The following is a 27,958-nucleotide window of genomic DNA, read 5'->3' on the forward strand; positions in this document are numbered from 1 at the left end:
CAGTGAATTATGCAGCTGCGTTCCTGGAATGACTAGATGTGGACTAGGCACGTGACCTGGGTAGATATTGCGAATGCCATGTCACACCTTTTGAGCATGCAGGCCGTAGAAGTTTCGCCGCAAGATCTCCCGCAGCCGCCTGTGGCCAGCCATCGTCGCTTTACATCTATCCATCCTGACACGGGACCAGTTCTAGGTCGGGCTTGCACTTGTAGCTCGATCTCGGTTCAGGACCGGCTCGGCGCGAGTGCGAGCACTACATTTGACACGTCCGCTTCGTGACGTCGTTGAAGCACCCCCAAGATACATAAATCTACGTGTGCACATCCATGCACGGCGCCGGAGAAAATTGGATGCACCAGACATGTCGAAAATTTACAAATTTTGACATTTCGGGCATACACAAGGCCGAGCACATCGTTGTTTGTGATGAAATCGGAAAATGTTTTCGCTTTGCAGATGTCGAATTCCAAGTTTACTGCGCAAGACCCCCACCCCAGATTCTTCAAAGCGCAGTCCGTGCTCGGCACACCGGATCCGGCCTAGCGGCCATGGTGTCAGACAATGTGACATGATCATGAGCAGATGAAACCGGCCGACTAGAGAGAGCCTGGTACGAAGTATTGAACAGGCCCAGGCCTTTTGTGCCAGGTTTCCATGTCCGATGTCGTCAGACAGTCATTACTACCAGACAATTCCGTCGGCAGCGGTTGGCTGGAGGGGGGAAATGCTTTATCCCTACTATCGTCATATTGGTCTGACAAGTCCAGCCCACTTTCGCCAAAAGTAAGATTGAGTGGGGTTGACGAGGCATGTCCCCTTGCAGTGTACGGGTATAAGGGCGCGGAAGTATAATTCCTAGGCAAGATAAAGGGAAATATATGCGATGAGTGCAGGTTGCTTACATGCAACCCGAAATCGTATGTCGCCGCGTGAAGCGAAGGGTGCAGAATTTTCGCCTGGGACCCGGCTGTATGGATGCGGCTGTGTGGTGACGAGCAACGTGGGAGACGACAAATGGCAAGCAGAAGAAGATGCAAGACCAATAACAACAAGGACAACAATAACCACATCAGTGTTACATATTAGGCGAGGGCTTATTGTCAAGGTGGTGCAGGCAGGCAGACAGGCAGGCGGGCGGGCGGGCGGGCACAGACAGGTGGCGACATGGGATTTCGACAATTGACGGGTGCAGTGAAGCGTGGCCGCACGCTACGTGATTGCGCCATGTTGCAACCACGTAGATTGGCATTAGTAGAGCCATCTCGATGAGGGACTTTGCGAGGGACTGGCAAGCACAAGGGCGCAGCGCAGGTGCGTGTGTGGCGCGCACGCGCGCCCAGGCTGCACCTGAGCCTTTGGAGAATTTCGGATCGGCAGAAGCACCAATGAAAATGTTCCGCGCCGTGGTAGTATGGGGTGCTTGGGCACGGCTCACCACAGTCGAACTGCGAGTCCGTGCCTAGGCCGTGTGCGAGGATGCAGTGCATCGGGGGCCGCGGGACAGCAAGGCTTGCAGATACTTGGCCGCGAAGCGTTGGTGGAAAGGTGTACAGCGTGGTGCTTGATGCTGTCTCTGCTGGGGAAAGTCGGGGGTGGGATAGCGAACAGGCAGCTATGACGAGAGGTGGAGAGGTGGAGAGCTATGGGCCTGGCGTCGCGCCGCGGTCGGCGCCAGGTTAGCGTCTGAGCTTGTTGCCCTCTGGACACACAGGCCTGCGGGAGCGGGACGACAAGCATAAGGTTTGCTACAAAAAGGGTCTCTGCCGCTCGACGTGCTGACTCGCCGTCGCTCTTCGAGGCCGAGGCGCATGCTCGTCCTGGCCGCCCGTTGTTTTTTGCGCCGTCTGCTGCTCTTGTCCCCGCGGGCGGGCGTGGGTGTGTTGCGTCGTGGGCGTGCAGGGTGGTGCGTGAAATTGCCGCAACGCACAATGATGATTACTGAGGGCAAGCGAAGTCGAGTGTGCATGAGAAGTTCGGCGCCGGCAAGGTTTCCCTGGAGGCGCGACTACGAGTAGGCCGTGCAGCATGCAGGCCCGCTTGAGTGGGCGTACAGGTCGTCAGTGGGGAGGGCGTCGTCTGAAGGCCTTGGCGGGGAGCAGAGAGAGGGCCCATGGGCGAGGGCCGTGGGTGGGCGAAGGGGGGGGGGCGCCCGAGGAGGCTGCGGCCGCCGCCCATTGCTGGCTGGTGCTCAGTCGAGGGCGGGCGCGGTGCGGGAGAGGCCAAAGCCACGGCGCCGCAGCGCCTATTTGCTGTCCATGTCGAGTAGTCGAGCGAGTAGTCGAGTAGTACACATGTACTTGCATCGGCGTGGGTTAAGGCGACGGCCGCATGCGGAGATACGAAGTGCCTCCGAGTGTGGAGAGTGCGAGTGCCCAGAGTGCAGACACTGTGCAGAGTGCAGGCCCGGTTGCAGAGCGAGTGGGTTCGTTGCAACAAAGGGCCCCCCTTCCCTTCCTCCCCGTCGCCATGCCTACAGGCTGGGTACGCAGCATACATACACATACATACATACATGCCACATATGTACATACACACACATACACGGCCCCCCTTCGCACCTGCCGTCTTGGACTCCCCTTTGGCCTGCATTGCATGGCCCTGTCCATGGCCTGAGTAGCGTAGTCCCTCTTGAGATAACATGCCGCCCACTACTCCTCGACTCGGCTCAGACTCCAGATCAAGTTGGAAGCCATCGGGCAGGCCAGCGGGTGATGGTTCGCGCTACCTGTAGGCCGTGCAGCGCGGGTAGCACGCCTAAGCCAGATACCTGACCAGGGTGCTGTGTGGTTGCGGCATGCCATGCATGTGCGCCTGTCTTTGTTGCTTGGGAAACAGCTTGTCTTGTTGGCATCCACATTGGTCCTGTTTGCGCGAATCCCGTCTCGAAGCGAGACGACCAGCCTGTCCAACAAAATCCATATCATTGCAACTTTTTTTTGCATAAACTACAACGGTTGGCTATTGACCAACACCGTGACATCGCCAGGAAAAGTAAAAAAAATAGACGCTGCAAATTTCGTTCGGCCTCGCGCCGTCAAACGCCAAAACACCATGCAATCATCCCAACCGGGCCCCTTTTGGTGGTATCCGAGAGCTGCCACGCTCCAAAAATACTGGGAAACAAGACGATGCTGTTCTACCTTGCATGCCCCTGGCACATGTCGGGCCATGCTCCAAAGTAATAGTAATAATAGTGCGAGATAATGAAAAAAAAAGGCTGATCAAAGGCTGAGATGCGTCTAACATGACTGCGGCATCCAGGAAAAAAATCGTGTGGCCGAGGGCTAGAATGGCGAAACCAAAAAGTGGAAACGGTCGTCTACTTCATCATCGGGAAACCGGCGCATCGCTCTCGGAGGACGCGTCCGCCTGGCGGAGGTGTCAGGGGAGGCGTAATCGCTGCCATCGGCGGGATCGGCAACATTCGGATGTTGTCGTCTGCATCGGCGCCCTCACGGGTGCCCCATGTAGTCTGATCAACAAATGTCAGTCATGTCAAAGATGGGTTGCCAGTGATGATGCTGGTTGCCGTTTTGATATAGGCGGGGGGATGGGAAAACATACCTCGGTGACGGTGATGCAGCCGTAGAGCTTGATAAGATTGTGGAAATAGCCGAAGAGAATCGAGACGGGGACGAAGCGGACGTCGCCGGGGTTCCTTAGCAGATGCGGCACTAGCTTGATCGTCTTTGCAAAGACCCAGTGCGCGATAAACAGTGTCCACAGAAGCGAGCGCTGCCACTTGTCGGCACGCGACAGTTGGCCCTCGTCAGCTGGGTAATATCCAGTCTCACAGAGGGCAAAGTAGGCCGATGCAAGCAGGGCGCAGTCGAGCAGGAACGCCCACTGGGTGACGGTGGTCTGGAAGACGGCATAGAGTGACCATGGGTACCTCTGTCGGGTCAAGTGGTGTCAGCAAAAGGGTCATTATGCGCCGGCCGGCTAGTGAAAAGAGGGGCAGGCTTGGCGCCTCGACGACGCGAAATTTGTGCAAATATTGGAACTAGCAAACTCACCATCCACATGTAACCCTCGGTCAAGCTAGTCAGGTTGCTCCTCCAGTTGGAACGGACCCAACGCAGACATTGCCGCAGGTACTTGGAGTCGTCTTCGAGCGTCGTCTCGACTTCGCACTCGCGGTGGTTCTGCATCTGAATTCTCCAGTTGTGCGAAAACAGCCAGCGGGTGATGAAGTTGTCGTCGTCGGCGTTGAGGAAGTGGTCGCTGCCCCAAGTCTCGTGTGTGAAGCCATAAGTGAAGTTGGGGTCTTGCAAAATCTCCGATCGATAGGCTACGGCGCGGCCGGACAGGCAGGGCAGGCCACCGTCTATCCAGTTGCAGGCGGTGCAGTCGAAATTTCTCCTGACCAGGTAGATGGCGCCTAGAAATTCCCAAATGTTAGAGCGGTTGAAGCGGCGAATCTGCTGGTTGGTGCCAACTCCGCCCACGCGTGGGTCCTCAAAGGGAGCCAGGATCCATTTGGTGAACTTTTCAGGCAGCCAGACGTCGTCGTCGAGAAGAAGCGTGATCTTGGTCTCAACCTCGGGAATGGCGCGGCACAGCTGGCGACGCTTGTTGGCCTGGCTGACGGACAAGACCTGAATAATCTTGGGGCTGCCGAGCTCTTCGACCATCTGATAGACACGCTTGACACGCGAGTCAGGCGTGACGAGTAGCAACTCAAAGGGCTCGAGGCGATATGCGCTTTGGACCGTCTCTTTCAATTGCTGGAGATCCTCGGCAACGGTGGGAATGATTACCGTCATGTCCTTGGAGGTGATTGTTGGGTCGTCGACAGGCTGCATGGGCGTATACGTCCAGTTGCTGGCGAGGTTGACCCAAAGACGGACATAGCGAAACAAACTATGGTAGCGAGTCAGTGTAGTCCCGGGAGCGGGAAGGAGGGGGCCAAGGAGGAGGTCAAGGAGGAGGTCAAGGAGGAGGTCAAGGAGGAGGTCAAGGAGGAGGAGTAGGAGGAGTGGTAATGGGACTGTCAAACATACAAAAGCACGACAAAGATACACAGCCAGCTCCAATTGGGGAACAGGGTCAGTGAAAAGGGAAACATGGCGGCGGGCGGCCAACGAGTGTGGGAGTGCGGGATGTGAGCTTCGACAGAGTATGGTAGACGAAGATCACATCGAATGGTGGGAGTGAAAAGCCGCTTGCATCGGGGAAGAAGCGGAAGTGACAGGTATTTAAACACGTATGCTTGCGAGCGGGCTAGGGCGGCGAGGACATGTTTCGCTTCCCGGCGCTGTTTAAGCTGCATGAGATTCCCTTAGCAGACTTTGGGGTAGTGTGAACATGGCTGGAGCATGAGGTAGTCGCGAATTTCCAGAGGCGACATGGGTGGGGGGGGAGGGGCGACACGAGTCGGGAATAGCACATGCGTCTTTGTGCCAAAGCGTCATCCCATGGATGCTTGGATCCCGCCAGCCGTTGAATCGCTCGCATACGCCTAGGCACCCTGGATGCAGCGCTGTCAGGGATCGACTGCACGCACTGTGGTCTGCGTTGCTGACCAGGGCCATTTGCGGTGGTGCAACCGCCCCGCGGCTGCTCCGGTGGTGGTGCTGGCTGGTGGTGCTGGCTGGTGGTGCTGGCTGGTGGTGCTGGCTGGTGGTGCTGGTGGTGGTGCTGGAGCTGGTGGTGCTCTGGTGCACACACACGCACACACGCACACACACACACTGGCAGGCCGAGGACGACGAGGGCACGAGACAGGCTGCCTGTGGCCCCCCCACCACCACCACCGCAACGGACGACGACGACGACGACGACGACGCCCACCCGCCATGCTCACCTCATGGCGCCATGCTGGACCAGGGCGCTCCGCCCGCCTGTGTGCCCCAGCTGCTGTTGCATGGCCGTCCTCCTGACGCCCCAGGCCGGCGGCGGGCTGTGCTGTGCGAGCGATGCGGCTGATGATCGATGGGTCCATGGCCAATACTCTGTGCCCCCGCTTGGCGCCAGGCCATCTGAGATGAATTGCTCTAGGCCTGTAGGCTGCTCTGCCTAACAGTGCTACTGTAAGTACACACTGCCCATTGCCCACTCTCTGCTCCTCCTCCTCCACTGTCCATGCGCTAGCCGCTGCAAGCGGAGTCGTCCACTCCGGCCCCAGCACCAGCACCAGCACCAGCACCAGCACCACCAGCCAGCACCACCAGCCAGCACCGGCCAGCTCCAGCAACCAAGCTCCGGCCAGAGCCATACGCGCTCGTCTTGGCCCGGCCCATGCTCGTCTGGCGGCAGGGCTGGCGTCTCGAGCCTGCGTCGCGACGTGCTCCCACTCCCGCCACTGCCAATTGATTGCCTGCGCCGCCTGCACTCCCGCCACGACACGAGCGAGCCCTCGGTATCGCGGTGTTGCAGCCGCTGCAACCATGGCCCAGCCTTCCAGGGTCTCTTTTTTGCTAAATTAATCCATCTGTCAACCTGTAGCCGAGCCTTTTTGCACCCTGCAGCCGCGGCGCGACCTGGGCAGCGTGCTTGCCCTGACGCCCGCCTCGGTCATGTGATTCGCCAGCTCGCCTGCTCGCCTGCCTGCTCTCGCGCCCTCTGGCCTGCCTGCCATTCATCCATCCGCTAGTGCCATGTAGTCCTCCTACGTGGGCTGATGCCTCGTTCCCAACCCGGACTCATTGCCACTTGCAGAACCCGCTCGACTGGCGAGCTGCATTCAATTTCCACTCTGCCCCTGCCCCTACCACTTTGGAAAGGTACCTGCTCCGGATCAAGACCGACATGGCCCGCCGCCCGCCTGCATCGTCGCCAAACCGCCCACCCAATGCCTTCATCCTCCTGTACGCCGCTGCAGAGACGGGGTTGCTGTCATGCTCTTGCAGATCCAACCCTCGGCCCGCGGAATCACTTACGCGCACCCAATAGCCTCGTTGACCCGCCATGTGTCGTCCTCAGCCTGCCCATGCATCATGCATGTAATATATCATGCTGGGTGGCCGCCCATCCTGTGAGCGATCCAACGACACTCGGCCTGGGCGTTGGCGCCTTCCCTGCATGGAATTCCCTATGTCACTTCCATCAAACAACCTCTGCAGCAAGACACAGAGACTTATTTTGCACTCTCTCTTGCTCCTCCAACTTGATCGTACCACTTCCTCCTCCCCCCTCCCCCAAAATCATCTTGCTCAAAATGCCCCGGCTGCCCACAACGCTGTCAGACTAATCCCACAAAAAGGCCGAGACTCTAGTATTACACACTCCCATACGAGATTACCGCATACGGCAAAACTACTGACCGTCTGCGTACTCTGATCACGACACTTCCGGGAATTGCGTCATCTACCATAGGGCATGGCGGCAAGTTGGTCCTCCGCGTATTGCGGATCGTGTGCCGCTTCCTCGCGAAATGCCGACCTTGTCGCTGTTGACATGCAGCTGCGCGCTTCTGCACGGCATAATGAGAGGCAGGGACCCAAGAAGCGTACACATATAGAGCCTCAAATGCCATAGTGCACCTGCCAGTCGCAGGGCTGAAGCTGTCCCTCTATCTTCTAGCCGTGGGAGCCTCGTTGTGCATGTCGCGACCTTGATTACCTTTTTTGCTCTCCTCTCTCTCTCTCTCTCTCTCTCGCATTCCAAGCAATCTTTGCTCACTGACTAGTCATTTCCCTATCCGACAAGGGCCGGTTGGTCTGACTCTATTTTCCCACCTGCTGTAACCCTCTCCACAATCTGGACACCATCTACCTAATTCGGTCACTCGCTCTTCAAGTTGCCTGTTTCGGAAGTCCTCTTTGAACCCATACCAAGCCTCAACTGACGAGTCGGGCCACACGTCCCTAGTGGGTGGGGACAGGGGGGGTTGAACATCGACTCCCATCATGTGTTTCCCTACAAGAAAATTTTTAACTACAGCCTGGGCAATGGCATGGCCTTTCAGTATCTGTTGCAGCTGGCAAAGATCTGGCATGATAGGATGACTCTCTCCATCCCGTCGCTTGCATCCTCATCAGCAACTGTTGCAGCACCAGATTCGCATCTTGTCCTGACTCGCGCAACGTTCCGAGAATGTTTTGTAGATGGCGCTGGAAACATAGGCTTTTCCCAGGCTGCCCTGGTCGAGTGTAAGGACAGCAACACGCCAGTGACGTAACAAGAGCGCAAGCGCTGACCAGATCAGACTGGTGGATTTGATTCATCTGAGACATTTCAGGGTCATGATCGAAGATAGCGAGTGGTTTTCCTACTCCCACGATACAGAGATACAGATGTAAATGATCCCTGCAGTCCACTAATCGACGCGCAGTTTTTTTTTTCGGTACAGCTGCCGAATCAGAAGAGACCGCGCAGCTGTTGGGGTGGACAACACTGTCGCTTTCTTCTCGACCATCTGACATTATCCTCTTACAAACCACCATCGGTACACCTGGCTATATTGATAAACGATCAGTAGTTCTGATCGGCAGGAGACGATGCACCGGTCGAGCTCATTCGCTTATTGACGGCACCCTTAACAAAAGAGCGTTACTCTTTGCAGGTCCCGGCGCAAGGCATCCCTCTAACGATACTTGTTGAATTGGTAGCAGTACAAAGGCCTGCATCCAAGTCCCCATGTCCTCTAAAATCCTGCTGTCCGGTCAGTGACGACTTGTCTTGATCCCAGTCCGTCCGATCATCGAGTGAAACGCTATCCAGCCTTGGAATCTATTGCGCGCACAGATAGATCGGGTGTCAGCAGATACGGAGCTGTGCCCATGCTGTGTATTCTGGATTTCGCCAGTAGTCGCGATACAAATCGCGTATGGTGGAATTGGATGGGCAAACAAGCGGCCTGGGGGCGGGTGGTGTGGTTGCTGGCTTGCGAGCTACAATCAACTAGGCCGCTAGCGTCCTTCAGTCACATGGGGGCTTGATTTCACACATGCACACCATCCACATCTAGCACATATTTAGCGACGGGTTCAGTCAAGCGCACAGATACATGGTAAGCAGCAGCGCCTGTAAGGGTCAGATTTTGGCAGAAGCGCCGCACGCCTCTCAGCGCTGGGGCCAGGGTTATGGCCGCCATCCCTGGCAGCCACTATGTACGAATGCGCCATTTGTTCGGATCGCCCATCTTGAAATGCTCTAGACAATCATGGGGTGGCACCCTGCTCGTTCCCCACACACTCACACCAGGTTGCTGCCGAGCTATCGAGGGACGCAGACGTCATTTGGCCTGGGTATGTGGACAGCAATCGATCCGGCTGATCACTAGACCCCAGGGCGGGTGCGAGGGGGTTGCGCGCGCGACACCTTCATTGCTCGAAATCTACCGGCCTTGACTGTGTTTCCAACTGTATGGTTACTTTCGGTCCTAACGTCGTTTGGCTGTGTCGAGCGATATTGACTATTATCCCGCACTACCGGAAATTGAGGGCCGCTGCAACTCTCACTGTGTCGAGGGGGGGGGCCAGGGTAAAGTTGATTAACCAAATCTGCAAGCCTCTGCAGACACCTTGCCGCTACCGTTCAGAAACCCTCAAGGCTGGTGGGCAACCACGATCCTGCTTACCTTGCGTGAACGGTGTGCAAAGTCTTTAGCTGCATTCCACTGGATGAGTATGGTAAGCCCTCTTTTGTCTTTGTCCTCTTGCCTACAACGTTCGATACATTTTTATCGAGTTTGAGTCGATTTTTGCTCGCTGAACAAAGCCTTTCCAGACCCCTTAGTCAGTGAACAATTAACATATCGCTCCCTGTAGATCACATAGTCGAACTTGCTACTCTGTCGCAATCTTCACAAAGGCCATACGCACCCACATTACAAAAGTTTTCCAAGCGATGCGGGCGATCGACGACTAGAGGATCAGGCGACATTCCCTTTGATGTCGTGCATACGGCACGCCACACCGCAGTGGTCACCCAAACACCCAAACACCCCCGTGTGATTGGCATATCTGGCAAGGAACAAGTCTCTTCACAACATCAACTGACTCGCCTGCCAGTTCAAATCTAGATTGATTATCGAGATGATAAGCATGCGTTCACAGAAAAAATCAGTGGCAATAAGCACAATGCTTATGCCCTCGTATCGAACGACGCCCTCTATTCCAGTCGACGTGCGTCGGACCCATGCGAATATGCATGCAACAAACATCCAAGCAGACATATCCAACAGGTCTAGGCCCATTGGCATTTGCTCAATCCCTTGATCACAGACGCTCCTGTCATGCAGATTGTTGAGCACACTTTTCATATGAACGGCGTTTGGGATCCCTCTAAGACTCCTTTACGTGCTGTAATTCAATGACCTACAAACAGTAACGACATTACGCGACCAGTGGAACTTTCTGTTCTGGCCTACCAGCAACACACTTATGACAGCAGATCACGATTGTTGGAGGCTCAGCAGACCACCATCCTCGTTTTCACCATTTTTTCTATACCAAGACGCTACAATACGGCCCATTTCACAGAGAATATCCACATGGTATGGCTTTGTTGTGTCTGACAGCCTACTTTAGTATTACGTGCCATGCATTTTGGTGTGTCATCGAAAATTCCCTTTTCTGGCTATGGTATACATGGGAGGCGTTTATTCGAAAAGAAAAAAATTCATCAAGGGGATGACCATGACAGTACATGACCTCCAAGGTAGGAATATGGGGCAGAACTGTATGAAGCTTTGCCTCTTTGTCGCGCTTCGCGCGACATGAGCTGAATATACCGCGTCTCATCTCCTGAGGCACTGTACAGGGTAGGCGTTCCAGGAATAAGACTGTATGCACGTAATCGGTACCCGGCCTATCTTTCTACTCGGTTACACTTTTAGTTACATGACTGCTGCATTTGAACGAAGGGATGTCCCGTTTTGCTTGGCGGTGCATCTTGAACACGACAGCGATACTCGTAAGATCCTGCCACTACCCGTCGACCCGCCTTTTACAGGCTACACGCGACAGGCGATCATCAAATCATTCTTGCATCAGAAGAGCTGCGTGGATCGCCACTGTGGTTTTGGTGCTGAATGTCGACCCACATTTTGGCAAAAGAAGAAAAAGCAATGTCTCCTGTGCTCTGCAGCCTGCAGTCCAGTACCATCACGCATGGTAATGACAAGGGCCTCATTGGACAGAAACAAATTAGGCTGTGGGATGCGGGGAGAATTGCAGAACCATTCAGGCGTCATTCTGGAACGCCAGCCACCACACGGCAATCGAATTAGAGATGCTTACATTTCCAGCTCATGTCATTTGAACTCACTGCGCCTCTGACTGCAACTTGAGTCATATATTCGCAACCACCAAAAAAAGGACCAAAGTCTTCTTGTAATCCTACAGAATCCTACCACCACACCCTCCCGCACCATGACGATGCCTTATGGCAACGCACCACCTACTCCATACAGCCCTTGATGCCGTTGCGAGCCATTCGCCAGGTATCCTGCAAGACATGCCAAGCCCATACAGAACCCAGCAAACCGTGCAAGTTCCCTGAATGGATCCCAGAGGCTAGAGCCGGACGGTCGGCTAGTACCGCAGTGCGAAAGATTTCTACTGCTCGAGAATACGGTAAAAACTTAAACAGGCCAAGCGCTTGCATAACATCAACCCTTTTTCTACCCTTATCTGCGGCTCGCCGAACCGCAACCAGCCGGCCAAGCCCTTGTTGCCGTCGCCATCGAACGTGGCATGCATAAGTAGTGATGGTAGGATCCATACCGTGGGGGGCGAAGATACACACAATCAAGCATGCATGCTTCCTGTGGCTGGTTTTTCCCGAGCAACTCCGGTTAGACGTCTTAATTCCTTTCGGGAGGATCTCCAAGACCTCGTCCTCTCTTTTGGCCCTGTTTATCCGTGACAAGTAGAAGTACTCCATGGGTACCATTTTTTATCCGAGATTCTTCGGCTTTTTTTTCTGCCAAAATTCCAATCCGGAAATTGCAGATGCAGGATGTCATGTACGGTATGCACAGCTGCATTGTTTTCCCTTTTGATAAAGTCTTTTTTTTCTTGTCGACCTACTTTGATAGTGTAAAGAGTTGGGATGCATATGCATCATTGTTCACATTGTACAGTGCCCGATTAGGTATAGTAGGCAAAGTACTTGCATTCAGTCAAGGCAGTACCGCTTTGCCTTTTTCCATCACGGAACAGCAAAGCAGAGAGGTTCAACAGAAATGAGACGGTGATAACAGTGATAACAACATTGACGTATCTACTCCCAGAAAAGAACTCTACCCCGATGTACATCATCTTGGCTTTCCTGCCCAACCTAAGATACCATCTTGAAAACTTGAATCTCAATCCTTCCACCCCTTCCCACCCCCCCTTTTTTTCCAACCATGTAACAAAGCACAAACTACTAGTTTTTTTTTCCAAGAAATTAAAAAAAAAAACCCTTTTACCCAAATTCCGTTTTTCTTCCTTGTTACACCTCCCATTTATCACCCTAAGGAACAGCAATCATCAAATCAAACTCTCCCCTCAAGCCACCAACAACAAAATATATACTATTCCCCATACCTTTCCCTTATCTAGAAAGAAACCCCTCGTGTCCCACGATCTCGCTACCTTCCCCCGCCCCCTTTTCCATACATGTATAAATCAAACGTATCCTTTTACCACCCCCCCCCCCCCCCCCCTCCCCCCCTTTTTCTTCTCCTCCATCTCTCAACAAACCTTCACCAAAATCTCCCCTACGTTGCCTCAACCACACTTGTCCTTTTTCATCTTCCCCCCCTTTCCTTTCTTTACCTCGAGTTCACGCGGAGAAAAAAGGGGGGGAGTCGAAGTTGTAATTTATCTTCTTTGCCTGTGTTTTTTTGGGAGGTGTGTTGAAGAGAGAGAGACACAGAGAGAGAATGTATGAAGACATAGTACGGCAAGGGAATCATGTATCTTTTTTTTTGGTTTGGTTGGCTGGTAGAATAAAGATGAAGAGGGATAAAAAAAAAGGGGGGGGGAGGGGGGAACGAGTAAAGGGAATGAAGATGACGAAAAAAAAGGAGATCAGAGGAGGAGAGAGAATGATAAGAGGAAGTATTAAGACATTTAGATTGCTAGAGTAAGATGAGGAGAAGAAAAAAACCTCGCTTTTTGTTGGTCTATATGTACTATACAGTGTAGTGATTCCTGTTAGTTTAAGCAGGAAGAAAAGAGAGAGAGAGAAAGATATAAAAAGAAGATAAGCATCCAAAGATCTCGATTGATTGTGCCATTTTTTCTCAAACTTCACCATCCATATCTCAACACATCCCCCATCCAACTAATCAAATCCCTCAAACTCCCCCTCCGCACCTTGCCCACCCTCACTCGCACTCTCCTCCGCCCTCTCCCCCCTCCTCCTTGCCTTCTCCCTCTTCTCCTTGCGCATATTCTCAATCCGTCTCTCATACCCACTCTTACTACTAATCCGACTCGCCTTACCCGTCCTCCTCGCCTCAACCCCCCTCCTCTTAAGCACCTGCCTATCCCTCTTCGACGGCGTCGGAAGCGCATCCAGCAACCACTGTTTGACGCTCCCTTCATCGGCACCAACACCCCTCAGCGCCTCAGACGCGCGAATAACATTTGCAATGAGTTTAACGTAGGGAATGTCGTCTTGGGTGTAAAAGGTAACGGCGACGCCGCCGGTGCGGCCAGCGCGTCCTGTGCGGCCGACGCGGTGGACGTAGGCGGCGGCTGAGGAAGGGGCATCGTAGTTTACGACGCCGTTGAGGCCGCGGAAGTCGATACCGCGGGCGAGCAGGTCGGTGGTGATGAGGACCCAGATTTCGCCTTTGCGGAACCGCGTCATGATTGTGTCGCGGGCGGAGGAGCTGAGGTCGGCGTGGAGAACGGCGATGCGCGAACTGCCGCCGGCTTCGGGGGGTATGTCGTAGAGCAGTTCGGAGTGGAGGGCTATGGCTCGCGGGATTGTTTGGGTGAAGACGAGGAAGGGGGGACGGAGTATGGGTTGGGATGAGTCGGTGTGAAGAGCGGTTGGGTGAAGGAGCTGGCGAAGGCCGAGGAGTTTGCCTTGCTCGGTTGCAGCATAGGTTAGTTGGTGGGATATGTTTGGGATGGCGCTGTCTTTGAGGCCAACGACGAGGCGGATGAGTGGTGGTCGAGGGGGCAGAGCGGATTGTGATAAGGAAATAGCAGACCAGCGGTCGTTTAGAGTAGAGATTGCCAGGCTTTCAATGTTCGATCCCATTGTTGCTGACCACAGTCCAACGCGAAGACTGGGATTTGTGCATGCGTTCCATACAGCCAGAGTTTGTTCGCGGAACAGAGGATCGAGGAGGACATCGGCTTCGTCGAGGACAAGTTGAGATATGCTGGGGATGTTTGCAACGGTGCCGTCTCTGCGCTTCAGAGAATTCACGAGAGCAAGCGGAGTCGACACGAGAATTGCTGCTTTCACAAGCTCTGCTTGACGACCTGTCTTCTTTTTCGGTACTTCCTTCTCTTCATCTTCATCTTCTGATTCATCTCCATCGTCATCAGAGGCTTCAGACGAGACTTTGGCCTCGTCGTCTTTCGTCTCTTCAGCTTCATCTTCCTCGTGTGCTACCACCTGCATGCCCTTCCTCATAAGCGTAGCCTTAATTGCAGTACCCTTTGCCAGCTTCCTTGCTTCGTTCACAATCTGCGACGCCAGTTCCCTCGTGGGCGCAAGTACGACCGCACGAGGACTACTCTTAGCGTCTGTAGTCTTGCTTTCCGAAAGCAGTGCATTGATGATCGGTATGAGAAACGCTATAGTCTTTCCGCTGCCCGTGGGCGCAACCGTCAAAAGATCGATGTCTCCATTGTACTCCGCACCAGACAAATTCTCGGCGTCTTGCAAGAGCCCTGGCTCGCCCTTCTTGCGCAGTAGCAGTGGCAAGGCTCCCAGTTGAACCTCCGTCGGTAACTTGTAACCCTGCTCTATTATATTCTCTGCGAGGCGTCTCGATATGCCGTAGCGTGTTCGAAGTTGCGCAAACGATGTGATGGGCTGAGGGTACAACGTCTTCTTCGTATCCTTCTTTTTCTCCTTGACTTTCTCCTCTTCATTATTCTTCTTTTTCGACTTCTTCTCTTTGCGCGGCTCTTTTATTTGGGGTGCAAAGTCCTCCAACACAGCAACCTTTAGTTTGTGCGAGCGCAGCATTCTCTTACATTCCTCCACGTCGTATGGTTCCTGCTGGATATCGTTTATTTCCTTTTCCAAGTTCGCCGCCTCTTCCCGCTCTTGCTTCTTCTGCTTCTTTCTCTGCTTCTTGGATAATTTGTCCCCACCAGTCTGTACGTCTCTGCCTGCGCCTCCACCAAAGAAATCAAGGTCTGCAGGCAAGGCAGCAGAACCAGACTCTGGCTCTACAAAATTCTGCCCTCTCTTCCGTTTGCGACTCGAGTTGGATGAATCTGGCGACTGTGGTGACTCGTTGTGACCGAAGAGCTGTGGGTTTGCGACGGCGCCGGAGGAGGGAAGCTTTTGCGCGTGCGAGCTCTGCGCCGCTTGGGAAGATCGTGAGAGGAGCTTGAATACGTTCATGGCAGGGGTAGCGCAGACGGGTCAATCTGTGGTAGGGCACTCAACATCAGGGTTTCCATACGGAGCTCAATTTGAAGTTGTTCGCGATGCAAAAGTTGCATTGTTGCAATGGGAAAAATAACTGGGCCGGGGCTATTTGGCCGAACTAGCGCCGAACACCTTACATAGCATTCACAGCACGGGCTATGGCCGATCATTTACTGAAGTAGATGCATTGCCAGTAAAAGTGCACATATAGAAAATGGAATCTAAGTCAGAGGTATGTGCAGTATACAGTATCGGATCCCTTGCACCCCGAATGCACCGCAAACACACTTGGTCGGCTCATCAGCCCGCGAAATCGTACAGTGTTTCCTCACCCCGCCCCTCGTCGCACATCTAACTTTTGGCTTGGAGCCAAATGTATACTTGAATGTCATGTCTTGGTCTTGTTCACTTTATTGCACTCAGTGGTGCTCGTCCTTCTTGGTCCTGTAGCCAACCAGCTTGAAACGGCCAATGATCTCACCAACGGAGAAGAAGCCAATGACCTCGGCAGCAACTACGCCAATCGAGTACCACTGTGCAGAGGGGATGTTTCGGATTTGTGCGATGACGTTGGCGGGTGACTGCTGGGTGGCGCTGTTGGCCTCGCTGGCCAGGCGGCTGAAGAGGGTGCTTGGGTTGCGGAGGGCGTTCAGAGCGGGCTGGATGTAGTTTTGCATGGTCTGGACGGATCTGATAATTGTTAATAGTTTGTTCCCTAAAAAGACGTAAACATGGCCTGCAATTGTGAGAAGCTTACGGTGGTTGCATGTTTCGCTGCTGGGCAATGAGCTTGCCGAGCTCGAGTCCAACCTTTCCGTAGTAGGTGGCCCGGGGAATGATTCCTGTGCAATTGTCAGTAAACGGCTCATCAGGCACGGCCACGTTGTTTCGATGGCACTGTTAAATAGCGTGGCGCAAATCTATCAATGCCCCTCTTCGCTGCTCCCCTGATAAGGCGTATATCACTCCTCTGGCGACCCATTGAGTGTCATAGCCTTCAATCCCCGCTCTTCTTACAGCCCATGATCTGCCCGGTGCCATTGAACGTCTCCTCGCGTCCCTCGCCCATGGGTGTGACTAACCTTGCACGAAGTTGACCATCCTTCCTACGCGGCCCGTGGCTTGCTGCGACGCATTGCTGGCGGCCTGGCCAGCGCTCGACGCCGCAGAGCTCGCCGAGCTCTGGACCTTGGAGAGTCCCTCTGATGCCTTTGACTGTGCCTTTGACGCAGCGTCTTTTACCGTGTTGGTGGCTTCGGCGGTCGTCGAGGCATTGCGGATGCCAGCGCGGCGGACGGTGAACGTCGACTGCCGTAACACGGCACGGGATGCGGCGAGAGACATCTTGATGCGAATTGAGCGAGGGAAGATGGGTTGTCGCCGGTCGTCTGCTCGTGAGGGTGGATGGAGCTCCGGCAGTGAGCTGACGATTTTTCCGAGGGGGCCGTGCGCCGCTTGTCGGAACCCTCAGCGGCTCAGGAGATTGATCGAGTGTTTATCTTTACATCACCCAACACTTTTCGTCTGCTGTATGCTTAACCCATTAGCTAGCAGAGCAAACTAAATGCAACCAAATCTATGTGTCTAGGGAATGAAGTGACTATAGAAAGCTATCCTAACGTCATCATTGACGGCACGTGAGAATATTGCACCTTAACCACAACGCTGGTACAAGTCTTTTCTTAGCGCTAATACAGCTTCATAACAGACTATCTAGCTTATCACTCGGCGGGCTGCTGACATTCTGCAAAGGGTTGATTCTAAAGTATTTTGCTCCACCTCTTCTCTGCTAAACCATCAGGGGTTAGGTATTCTCGAAACAACAAAAATAACAATTTCGTTCATCCCCCTCTAATCCACCACCTACCAGTCATCTCTAGGAGGCCCTCTCTTCTTCTCCTTTGGCTGGCCCAACACCGCCCCTTTGATCAAAAAGTTCAACTTTCTAATCTCCGTCCATCGACTCAAAGCCCCTAACTCAAGCACGCTCATTCTCCTCATCTTGCCACTCGGATTCCCGATCACCACTGCTTGCCAATCGCTGCCTCTACCCATCTTCTCTAGGTCTTTGAACTCCTCCCATGCTGCTGTGTCGCGTCTGGTACCAAAAGTATGATTTGGTATGACTTGCACGGACCTGAAGCGCAAGAGGACCAAGATTAGAAGAACAGTTAGGCCCAAGAGAATACCTGCTGTGACGCCTGTCGAGGTTTGTGCTCCAAGCCGTCGTGTCATGTTACCTCCAACTATGGTTGCTATAGCGGCGAGTATGAAGCCAAAGATCTGGCTCGCAAATATGCCGGCTGTGATGCGAGGAAATGACGAGTAGTTGGTTCTTCTTCTGCGGTCTTGCGCTGCCATGCTTTGAAGACGATGCTTTGTATTGACACCAGGTTGTAAGTCGCACGTATCAAATGTTTCCATCATAAGCCCATGGCACTCAGCTATAGCGAGAATACTGAGGAACCCTATTGCGCCGGCGAAGATGATCGGCACAATGTATGGCTGAGGGGGCCCAGCTGATGAGATTGTGTAAGCCATTCCCATGAGAGGAAGTGTGAGTGTGAAGACGGCGCGCCGCACTAGATGGCTGGTCCAGGTGACTTGCTTCTCAAACGTCATTGAGTCGGTGCGGAATGATCTTTTGCGATCACGAGAGAAAATACCAGCCTTCGTCATGGGGATGGCTAAGAGTGCGCCAACAGCAATAGACATGACGCCTGCGCCCACCAGTGTCGATCTCCATCTGTAGTCTCTTGACAATAGGGCACCCAGGAGAACAATTACGAGCACAACCTGTGCGTAGATCCAGCCTAGATAGACCGCAAGGACGAGAAAGCCCGGTTGAAGGAGCATCATAGTCATGAGCTTTATCCCAGCCCATACTTCTTCAAACCAATACCTCGGTCCCTCAGTCTGAATATGCAGCTTCACCTCTCCCCTGCTAATTCGCCTCGTAATATAGTTCTCATCTTTGTCGTAAACTTCAGTTACCGACTCGCGAAACTGTGCCCGTCGTGTTTCCGAAGCAGTAATGTTGAGTATCAAAGCAACCAACAGAATCAGAATTACAACGTAGAATCCCCACTGAGGTTGCAAATCTTCGATGATCGCAGCCCCAAGTTGGAAGCCTACAGCGAGCGAACCAATCCAGCACCATGACCAGATGCCCAGCCATAAGCCCATGCCTCCACCATGACGGCGTACGTCATTGATAATGACAAACTCTTGGTGCGGGTTCTTCGATTGTAACGAGGCGCCGAATAGATCGAGTAGCACAGTGATGTAATTCACATTGGCAAAACCGAGGACGAGGCCCGATGCTCCACGAGCCAGCAGGAGTCCAACACGCAACGCGGGATCTTTGTCGGCATACCCGCTTACAACGATAGCTTGAGGAAACTGAAGTGGTAGAGCAATTGTCAAGGCTGAGAGGACGTAGGGTTTTCGTCCGTGGAGGAGCGGAAGGGTCCAAGCAAAGAGAGTGGAAATAGCAAGCCCAACGAACAAGACTGCGTTCCCGACAATCGTTACATGCTGCTCGTCCGCCAGAGAGTACTGTATGCGTGGTACCTCGCCAGCGTAGATTCCAACAATGATGCCGAGTAGAGCTGTGTTGATGCATGCGATCGTTGCAGTCAGACGTTTCTTGCCTGTGGACCAATTCCTTGCAATTGGCTGTCTGCGGTGAGGCCGTATCAAGTTGAACGTATGATGATGCGCCTGGCCTCGGACTGTCAATTCGTTACCGTATGCTTTTGCTGGCGGACGGTCTTCCTCGGATGAGCTGTCGCTATCGTCCAAGTCAGTATCCTTTTGATCGGATTCCGAGTCGGGTAAAGGAGTACGTTTGAGGCTCTTTTTCTGCGGATGAGGGTGTCGACTGGCTCTAGGCTCGTCGATGTTTCGTTGGCGTGAACGACCTCGGGACTCTTCTCGGCCTACGGGGCGGAGAACAAAGTCTACATGCTCTCTAGGAGCTGCTTTTATATGCTTTGGTTGAGGAACACTATTATGAGTCTCTGATCCGGTGCGGTCTTGTTCGTTCTCTCTTTCAGTTGCAGGAATCGTTGGACCCCCCTGTTCTGGGTGTTCTTGGCTCGAATATGCCCAATCATGGGATACTGAGCCTCTGTGGAGTCCATGGGGAGGATGCACATTGGGCGCAACATTTTCAAGTACGTTCCCAGGAGACCCTGTTGTAGGATAGGGCCTCGAAGATGGGCTAGAAGAGCTAGATGCTTTGAGAGGAGAAGCTGTCTTCATGAGGTGTGTCGGTTCCACAGCTGCCTCCCGAACGGCCTTTTTGGCACCTTCGATGATCTCATATATCTCCATTACTTGGCCTTGATCTTGAGTACCCTCGGCAACCTCGACGGCTTCTTGTGCCATGTCTTCCAGATCGTCTAATGCTCTGCTTATCCTCCTGCTGGCGCTATGCTCGAAGGCACTGCTCGATGGCCCTTGGATCTTCGACACGATCGCTTCCGTTGACGTGCTATCCGAATCGCTCTTTGTTGGCATGATAATATGTTCTGGTATTTCAGGCTGCTCCAGATGATCTGGAATGGGTGCCAAACTCTGAGCGCGCGAGCGGTAGTCATTGTGCTTGGGATGATTGACATCGTCTTTGATGCGCACAATCGAAAGCCGTTTCTGAGGATTATGCGGTTGTGAAATCGATACCCGGTGGGCCGTTCTTTGTGGAGTTACTTTGCTGGAAGCTGAGGATATCCGTCGAGCTTCTGACTGCTGGTGTCTTGCAGCCGGCGATGGGCTACTTCCAGTCGCTGAGGTGCTTTGACTGTCGACCGGTGAGACATATGTTTGCCTTCGCGCTATTGGCTTGGCCCCTACTGCAGCCCATGAGGCACCAGAGGCTGAGGTCCTGCGACTTGGGACACGGGTGCTTGGAGATGGTGAGTTCGCAGAACTGCCATGACCATCCACTGGTGTATTATGTGGAGTTCCTATAGAAGTGCTGAGCTGGTCATATACTGAGCTTTTGCACGAAGCGTGAGGGCAGTTGTCTTCAAGCCAAGGGAGCTTTCCCCTTGCGGGTAACAGAGGCTTCCTGTGCTCGGGCACCGTTGTCGATTTCGATCGCGTGTTCGGTTTGTTTGGTTCTTTGAGAGGGATCTCTGCCATCTGTCTAACTAAGAAAAACTATGCAGTAAGATACGATTTTGCAAAAGCAAATGGTATTACGAAAAAAGACGTGTAGAACTATCAAGGAGCGGGTCAGAGGTTTGAAAGGTGGGTCGTTAGGTAAATGCGGGTTTTCCACTTGCAGGAATGCGTGGGAGAAGAGTGAGTGGCGACCAGCTTGAAGTTCTTACAGGCAAATGTGTGTAGTGTGGCGAGGGTCAGGAATGAGGTGAAGCTGGTCGTAAGAGAGATGCATAAGGTGAGAGCATATGTTGGAAGATGAGTACGAGAAGATTCGCTATATTTAGGAAAGGCTCTTTCTCAATGCCACGCGACAAGGGTACTGTATGTTTTATGGGAAGGTACCACTTACGTACCTAATTTATAACAAGACAATGTCACCTGATACATTGATAGTTTTTATTCGTCTAGATCTAGCCGATATGTGAAAGCCACAGTGCTCTATCGTCAAACCGCTTGCAAAATCGCTCCGGTCATACCAAGCACCTTCTCTTCCTCAAGTCTTCGGGCGATAAGTCTATGTGCATTAGCGTCATGATCAGGAGGGTCACTCTAGTGCAATACTTACTGTAAGCTCACAGGTAATCCATCCAACAATTCAGGATCATCTATCACATGTCAGTCATCGAAGTCCTTCCATGTAGTTGTGTAGTGGATCTTACAGCTATCCTGGGCAGCTTTGCAAAAATCACTTTGAGGCTTGTGATCACTCAAGCGCTTGTCTTTTGTTTTATCGACCGAGACTCCACAAGGGAATGAGACTGCAGAGTAGTCTACTATATTGTATACGCCAGTATATCCGACGTATTTGAATTCACCATGCGGTACGCTGGAGTAAGGAGTTGTGGGTGCTGTCAATCGTTAATCAGTAGGTAACAATGATACAGATTTACGACTTACCTAGGATGGCATCGAGTCCTTCCATGGAATTCCATTGTTCCAAGTATTGCCTTTGTAGCTCGCTTCTCGCCAAATGTAGCTGCCACATTTCATAGACTCCTAGTTCTTTGGATTCTGCGTAGGCCTGCATCTCTGGGCGAAACGGTTCGCCGGTTGGTTCGAGCAATGCTTTGACACTCTTACCGCCGTCTGCGACGAAGAATTTTGCCTGTAACATTTAGTGTCAAGATTCAGGTGGTTCCTTGGATGCTTACCAGAATTTCGAGTGCAGTCGGATGCAGCTTAGGATCCCAATCAACAATGTCATGTCCTGCCATCTTCAACTTCTCCGCAGTCTCTTTCAGTGCCCTGGTTACAGGAGGTGTGGGCATGCAGATACCGTCATTCCAGAGTATCGCGATCTTGAGTTTCTTAGGAGGTTCTACAACTCGCCATGGTATGGGTAACATCTTGGGATCTAGTTTCCAAGGCTCTGCATCAACCACGGCTTTTGAGTACATGGTGATATCCTCAAGTGTTTTTCCCATAGGGCCATTGACACTGTGTACTGCCTCCTGACCAGCAAGGCCAGATGTACACCTTTGTGTCGTAAAGCGGCCGAACGATGGACGAAGAGTGAAAATTCCAGTGCATGCTGCTGGTATCCGTAAACTACCGCCCTGGTTGTACTGTCAGCAATAGAATTTGCAAACTCATATCGTACTTACTATATCAGTTCCAACGCCTAATGGACTGCCTCCAAATGCAATAAGGGCTGATTCTCCGCCAGAGGATCCTCCAGATGTGACCTTTCGGTTCAATGGGTTGACTGTACGGCCAAATGTGTTGTTCACAGACTCTGCCTGTTCCATGTAAGTTTGCGCACCGTGACCCATGTAGAAATACACACAATCATCATAGCAGTTGGCACGTTGGTCTTACAGTATCGCACTGCACCAAGTTTCCCTAGTAAATCCACGAGTGTCGAATTGTACTCGGTTGGCTTGCCTACAAGAGATGTAAAGCCGACTGTGCTGTCTCTTCCTTTGACGTTAAAATTGTCTTTGAGCGAAATAGGCAGGCCATGGAGTGGTCCTACCACCTTGCCAGTTCGCTGGAGATGCTCATCGAGAAACTTTGCTTGTGCGATTGCCTCGTCGAAAAATACATCACTCAGGCAGTTGGTCTGTTTTGAGTCAGGTGGTATTCCAAATATTTCCAAGACTTCTATCATACCAGTTGATGGGCTGCTGCAGCACGTTTGCAAAAGGCAGCGGTTACATCCTCTGCACTCCACGCTTTGGACGCAATCTTTTCCAGGATCTGAGAGGCGGTACTATCTGTAATCTCCAGCTCCTTTGGCGTAAACCACCCGGATTCCTTTGGCCAGACGGTTACATCGAGTTGGGACTCTGGCGGCAATTTGTCTTGAGGTATGCGATATAGCGTGGGAATGGATTCCGCCAAGGCTGCACGCTTCCCCGCAGCGACTTTCTCCCAATTCGGTTCAGCTGCCATGGCTCAAAACTTGTCTGGCCCCAAGATTCTGCAATGTTGAAGTACAGCAGCAACAAACTTCTGCGACACCCAAAGTAGATTATTGCGCACATACCCGTGGGTAACCCATTCCTACTTTATCCAATCCGCATGATCCTCGGCCGCACCTTTCAAGCCCATGACCATGCCACTCCCCGCACTTATAGGCTCCACACCACCCCGGCTGACCTCTTCGCAGACTTTCCCGTAAATCGGCCGAGTAGGCTATCATTCTCTAAGAGGACGACCTGCCTTGTTGAGCTTGTCTTTTGGCCACCGATACCGGCGATTAGTTGCCTATCGAGAAGTTTTGAGATCTGCAGAAAGGAATTCCTGATTACGTATTTCCCGAGTCAGTTAAAAGTGGCCTATTATCTCTGGTATCTCGCACTTTTTGCCTCGGTCTTATCATGCCCGTATCCGAGTGCCTGATCCGTACCGTACTGAACGACTACATACGGCTCCGATAAGGATAATCGGAGGCTGGAGTGATAGTCTTGGTCTATCGATATACCTTACAAAACAACAACTCTATCCAAACTTTGCAGCCATCGCCAGAGGACCATCTCGCCACTGGAAGGCGTTGTCAATTCAGCATGGCAAACAGCTTCATCGCCTATCTGCGAGGTGACCAGAATGCGCCTGGAGAGCGCAAGCTGGTGAGGAAGCTTGATTTTTTCATCCTGACTTTCTGCTGTCTCATGTACTTTCTCAAGTATGTGTTTGTGCTCTAAATCAAAACGAGACGTTTCTAACGTTGTGTAAAGTTACCTAGATCGCACCAATCTCAACAACGCATATGTTTCTGGCATGAGGGAAGAGCTAAGTTTCAAAGGCAACCAGCTCAACCAGATCAACACCGTTTTTACAGTAGGGTGGGGTTTAGATGATGCAGAATTTGGACCTTTTTGCTAACCCACGACTAAGATATACAATCGGCCAAGTGCCATGCAACATCGCGCTGTACTATATTAAACCACGTTACTTCTTCCCACTATGCATGGTATGCTCCATAGCTGTCTATATTACGACATCAACTAACAAGTATACAAGTTAGCATGGGGTGCTCTAACAATGGTCACGGCAGCAGCCCAAAAGCCCCAGGATATCATGGCTATCCGCTTCTTTCAAGCCCTGTTTGAATCTTCAACATTCGTAGGAACCCACTACATCCTTGGATCATGGTACACCGAGAAAGAGCTAGGAAAGCGATCTGGAATCTTCACAGCATCTGGTCTCGCAGGAACCATGATTGGCGGGTTCATCCAGACGGGAATTCACAGCAGTATGGATGGTCTACGAGGCATGAGCGGATGGCGATGGCTATTCAGTAAGTTTCACCAAAGAAAATCAAAAAGAACTCTAACCCTCCTCCGATATACGAAAATGGCAATCTAACTCGCAACCTCCCCACAGTAATTGACGGCATCATAACCCTCCCTGTCGCACTCTACGGCCTCTTCCTCTTCCCAGACACGCCCCGTAACACCCGCGCCCCTTACCTCAGCACCTCAGAAAAAGCTCTCGCCATCTCCCGCGTCCCCGAAGTCTCAGAGCGCACGCCCATCTCCTTCTCCTTTGTCAAACACTGCTTCAAAACTTGGTACTGGTACTTCTTCGTCATCCTCTGGATCCTAGCCGGCGAGACGGAATCCTTCAGCACAAACGCCCTGCTGCAACTGTACATGAAGTCACACCCGACCAACAAATACACCGTGACGCAGAATAATAATTATCCAACCGGCGTTCCAGCAGTGGGCATAGTATCGACGCTGTTCTGGGCTACGTTGACGGATTTCATGGGTGGGAAACGGTACTTGGGTACGTCCTTTCTTCCCCTCTTTCCCCCCCTTCTAACCAAAAAAAAATCCCCCCATCATATACGACACTTGTACTAATACATGATTGGTAAAGTCGGCTACTGGATCGCCCTAACTGGCGTTATCACCTCCTCCCTCATCCTCGCCTACCCACATAACACCACAATCCACTTCGCAATGTACTACTGGGCCGGCAGCGTGTACGCCTGCCAGGCCACCTTCTTCGCCTGGGCCAACGACGTGCTACGCTACGAAGAAGACAGCCTGCGTGCTGTCGTGATTGCGAGCATGAATATGGGGAGTAATGCGATTAATGCGTGGTGGAGCATTGTGTTTTACGGGGCGAGCTATGCGCCGTATTTTACGCGCGGAATGTGGGCCATGATTGCGGTTAGCATAGCCATGGGGGTGTGGACGGGGTTGCTGGTTTGGATGCAGGTTAGGACGGAGAAGAGGAGGGAGGCGGAGGGGGTGCATGGGGAGACGGTTGTTGCTGGGAAAGGGGTAGACGAAGGAGAGGAAGGAGAAAAGCGCGAGGATAAGGTGTAGAACAAAAAAAAGTTTCACTTTGTAGCTTTTTTTCTCTCTTCTTCTTATCTCTTCACAAGCCATAATCACAGAATGATATGTTGTATGTGAACATTTTTGCCTAGAATCACTCTTTAAGAGAAAGGAAGAAACGCCAAAGTGTATGCAAAACACCCCCTTTCCAAAAATTTAACTTGAATCCCTTTCTGGCCTGTCATTCCCCCCACATTACTACCATGTCGTTACATCTACGACACACCACCGAAGCGCTGCGTCGACCTACCCCCACGCATGCTATTCATGAAATCAGCAGAAGGATCGGAACCGAGCCCATTCCAGCCATTAGCACCCACACGCTGCGTCTCACGCTGGGCCTTTGCAATCTTCTCCTGGAGTTGCGAGGCACCAGAGTCGATAAGCTGGAGCTGTGAGAGCTGCGTGTTGAGGACGCGGACGACCTTTGTTAGGGGGTCGTCTGGTTTGCCAGTCTTGCTGAGGGTCTGGGAAGTGCTGTTGATTTCCTCAATCATTTCTGTGAGATCTTTGTTGAGTTCGTTGAGGCGGTCTTGGAGTTTTTCTGCGAGTTTGTAACTGATTTGTTTGTTAGTTTTGTGTGTGCTCGTATGAAGATACATGCGAAAGGATATACTTACGTTCTCTCACGCTCCTGGTCTGGGCCTCGCAGACTCTCGTTCTTGCCACTGACACCATGCATCTTCATGAGATTGTCAATTTCCTTCTCATAGCGGTCAAGGTAAGAGTCCAGTTCTTGCTGGTTCTCTTCCATCATAGTCAGCTGTCTCTCAACTTCGGCGGCATCGCGCTCTGCCTGGAAAGTCTTCGAGTAGAGTTGTCGGACCTTGTCAGAGTTCTCGACCAATGCTCTGTCCCATGAGGCCACCTGCTCGGCCTGAGCCTGGAACTCCTTCTGATATTTTGATAGGTCTGCTGCCCAACGCGTGATGATTTCATCCATGGACTTATTCTTCAGCCGTGATTGCGCCGATGGCGCGGGTCCCGCGGTTGAGGCTGCAAGCCCACTCTGGGCCGCATTGCCGCCCGCAGTCCCACTAGCAGCACCCAAAGTAGAAGCCGGCTGTGATTCGGCGTTGGGCTTCGATGCTGGCGCCTCACTACCGGAGGGCTTACTGAATAGACTTGGGGTGGTGGTTGAGGTAGTTGCAGCCCCAGAAGCTGCGGGCGCGGCAGAACTTCCGCCGCCCAAGCTCGGGAACAGCGATGTTCCAGATGATGCGGTTGAGGCGGGCGCTGTGGTTGTGGCGGTAGTAGCTGCACCAGTAGTTGCCGGTGTGCTAGTAGCGGCAGCAGGTTTGCCGAAACCGAAACCACTTCCAGTAGAAGCTGGCGTCGAGGTTCCCGCAGTTGAGAATAGGCTGGTTGCCGTACCCGCAGAAGCTGCTGTGCTACTGGTGTTTCCACCTAAGCTCAAGGTTGGTGTGCCGCTGGATGCAGGCTGCGAGGAAGCGGGCTGTGCGGATGATGTAGCGCCAAGAGTGAATCCCGACGGTTTTGCTGGCGCGGCAGCAGGTGTCGTGCTTCCAAGACTGAAGAGGCTACCCGCAGGTTTGGGCGTCTTCGCATCTTGTCCACTAGACGTTGATGTTTGATTTCCTCCTCCAAACAGGTTAGATGTGGGTGCAGCAGCAGGGGTAGCGCTCTTGTTTGCGTCGCTGGATGCTGCTGTGTTTCCTCCTAAGCTGAACAGACTAGGGGTAGAAGAAGAGGTTGTGGCAGGCTTTGCGCCGGCGAACAAAGACGACCCGGCTCCAGTAGTCTGGCTACTCTGCTGACCGAACAAAGAAGAGCCAGATTGGGCTCCACCGCTAGATTGGGCAGGCTGACTGAACAGGCTACCACCTGGAGGAGCGCCGGCTGGAGTAGTGGAGGGGAAAAGAGATGTCTTGTTTGTTGCAGGTGTGGCTGATGGTGCTGAGCCTGAAGCTTGTGTTAGCAGACGCATAGAGCCGACTGGGACGTGGCATGGATACTCACTAGCAGCTGTACCGAATCCAAACGAGGGAGTAGAAGAGGAGGCAGCACCACCAGAGGAAGTTCCGCCGCCGCCAAACAATCCTCCGGCTGGCTTAGACACATCGCCCTCCTTCTTTCCAAGTCCTCCAAAGCCTCCGCTACCAAAAGCCGATGGTGTTGACGACGCGCCAGCCTGTCCTCCGCCAAAAAGACCACTGGGTTTGCCTGCAGGTGTGCTTGATGCTGCAGCAGCACCACCACCACCACCACCACCACCAAAAATTCCTGACCCAGTTGTGTTGCTAGTAGCACCGCCGAATAGACCACCGCTGCTGGGTGCGCTGGACGTGTTGTTGGTGCTGCTGGCAGTGCCGAAGAGAGACGGTGTTGTGCCGCCAGTTGAGGGTGTAGCGCCAAACAGAGACTTTCCAGGCGTGGTGCTGCTGCCACTGCCGCTGTTCTGTTGGCCGAATGAAAAGCTCATGTTGGCGATTGTATAAGGTCGGCGCTGGTGGATAGGTGTTTGT

General features: G+C 52.8%; 4 protein-coding genes across 4 annotated transcripts; all 4 read right to left on the bottom strand.

Moving 5' to 3' along the window:
• Positions 1-3,010: 3,010 nt before the first annotated feature.
• On the bottom strand, positions 3,011-5,071 carry PSV08DRAFT_382455 (glycosyltransferase; the record flags this gene model as incomplete). Its single annotated transcript, XM_014222455.2, has 4 exons — positions 3,011-3,475; positions 3,568-3,897; positions 4,020-4,866; positions 5,007-5,071. 4 exons carry the CDS (start codon positions 5,069-5,071, stop codon positions 3,323-3,325), a joined length of 1,395 nt encoding a protein of 464 aa, XP_014077930.1. The 3' UTR covers positions 3,011-3,322.
• A 417-nt stretch (positions 5,072-5,488) lies between these two features.
• Positions 5,489-6,220, bottom strand: PSV08DRAFT_252257 (uncharacterized protein; the record flags this gene model as incomplete). The annotated part of the gene is made up of 1 exon (XM_066092454.1): positions 5,489-6,220. One exon carries the CDS (start codon positions 6,218-6,220, stop codon positions 5,489-5,491), a length of 732 nt encoding a protein of 243 aa, XP_065948013.1.
• A 7,004-nt stretch (positions 6,221-13,224) lies between these two features.
• On the bottom strand, positions 13,225-15,532 carry PSV08DRAFT_382458 (P-loop containing nucleoside triphosphate hydrolase protein; the record flags this gene model as incomplete). Its single annotated transcript, XM_014222457.2, has 1 exon — positions 13,225-15,532. Exon 1 carries the CDS (start codon positions 15,478-15,480, stop codon positions 13,225-13,227), a length of 2,256 nt encoding a protein of 751 aa, XP_014077932.1. The 5' UTR covers positions 15,481-15,532.
• A 142-nt stretch (positions 15,533-15,674) lies between these two features.
• On the bottom strand, positions 15,675-27,915 carry PSV08DRAFT_232175 (fatty-acid amide hydrolase protein; the record flags this gene model as incomplete). Its single annotated transcript, XM_014222460.2, has 19 exons — positions 15,675-16,197; positions 16,265-16,349; positions 16,590-16,930; positions 17,375-20,055; positions 21,130-21,193; positions 21,245-21,284; positions 21,339-21,527; positions 21,577-21,784; positions 21,831-22,235; positions 22,284-22,418; positions 22,466-22,741; positions 22,792-23,075; positions 23,780-23,821; positions 23,874-23,913; positions 24,282-24,327; positions 24,594-24,725; positions 25,719-26,030; positions 26,093-27,395; positions 27,453-27,915. The coding sequence occupies 19 exons, from the start codon at positions 27,913-27,915 to the stop codon at positions 15,927-15,929; spliced, it is 7,317 nt and encodes a 2,438-aa protein (XP_014077935.2). The 3' UTR covers positions 15,675-15,926.
• Between the last annotated feature and the right edge of the window lie 43 nt (positions 27,916-27,958).

This window comes from Bipolaris maydis, assembly GCF_028858645.1.
Source record: "Bipolaris maydis strain C4 unplaced genomic scaffold PSV08scaffold_17, whole genome shotgun sequence".
NCBI lineage: Eukaryota > Fungi > Ascomycota > Dothideomycetes > Pleosporales > Pleosporaceae > Bipolaris > Bipolaris maydis.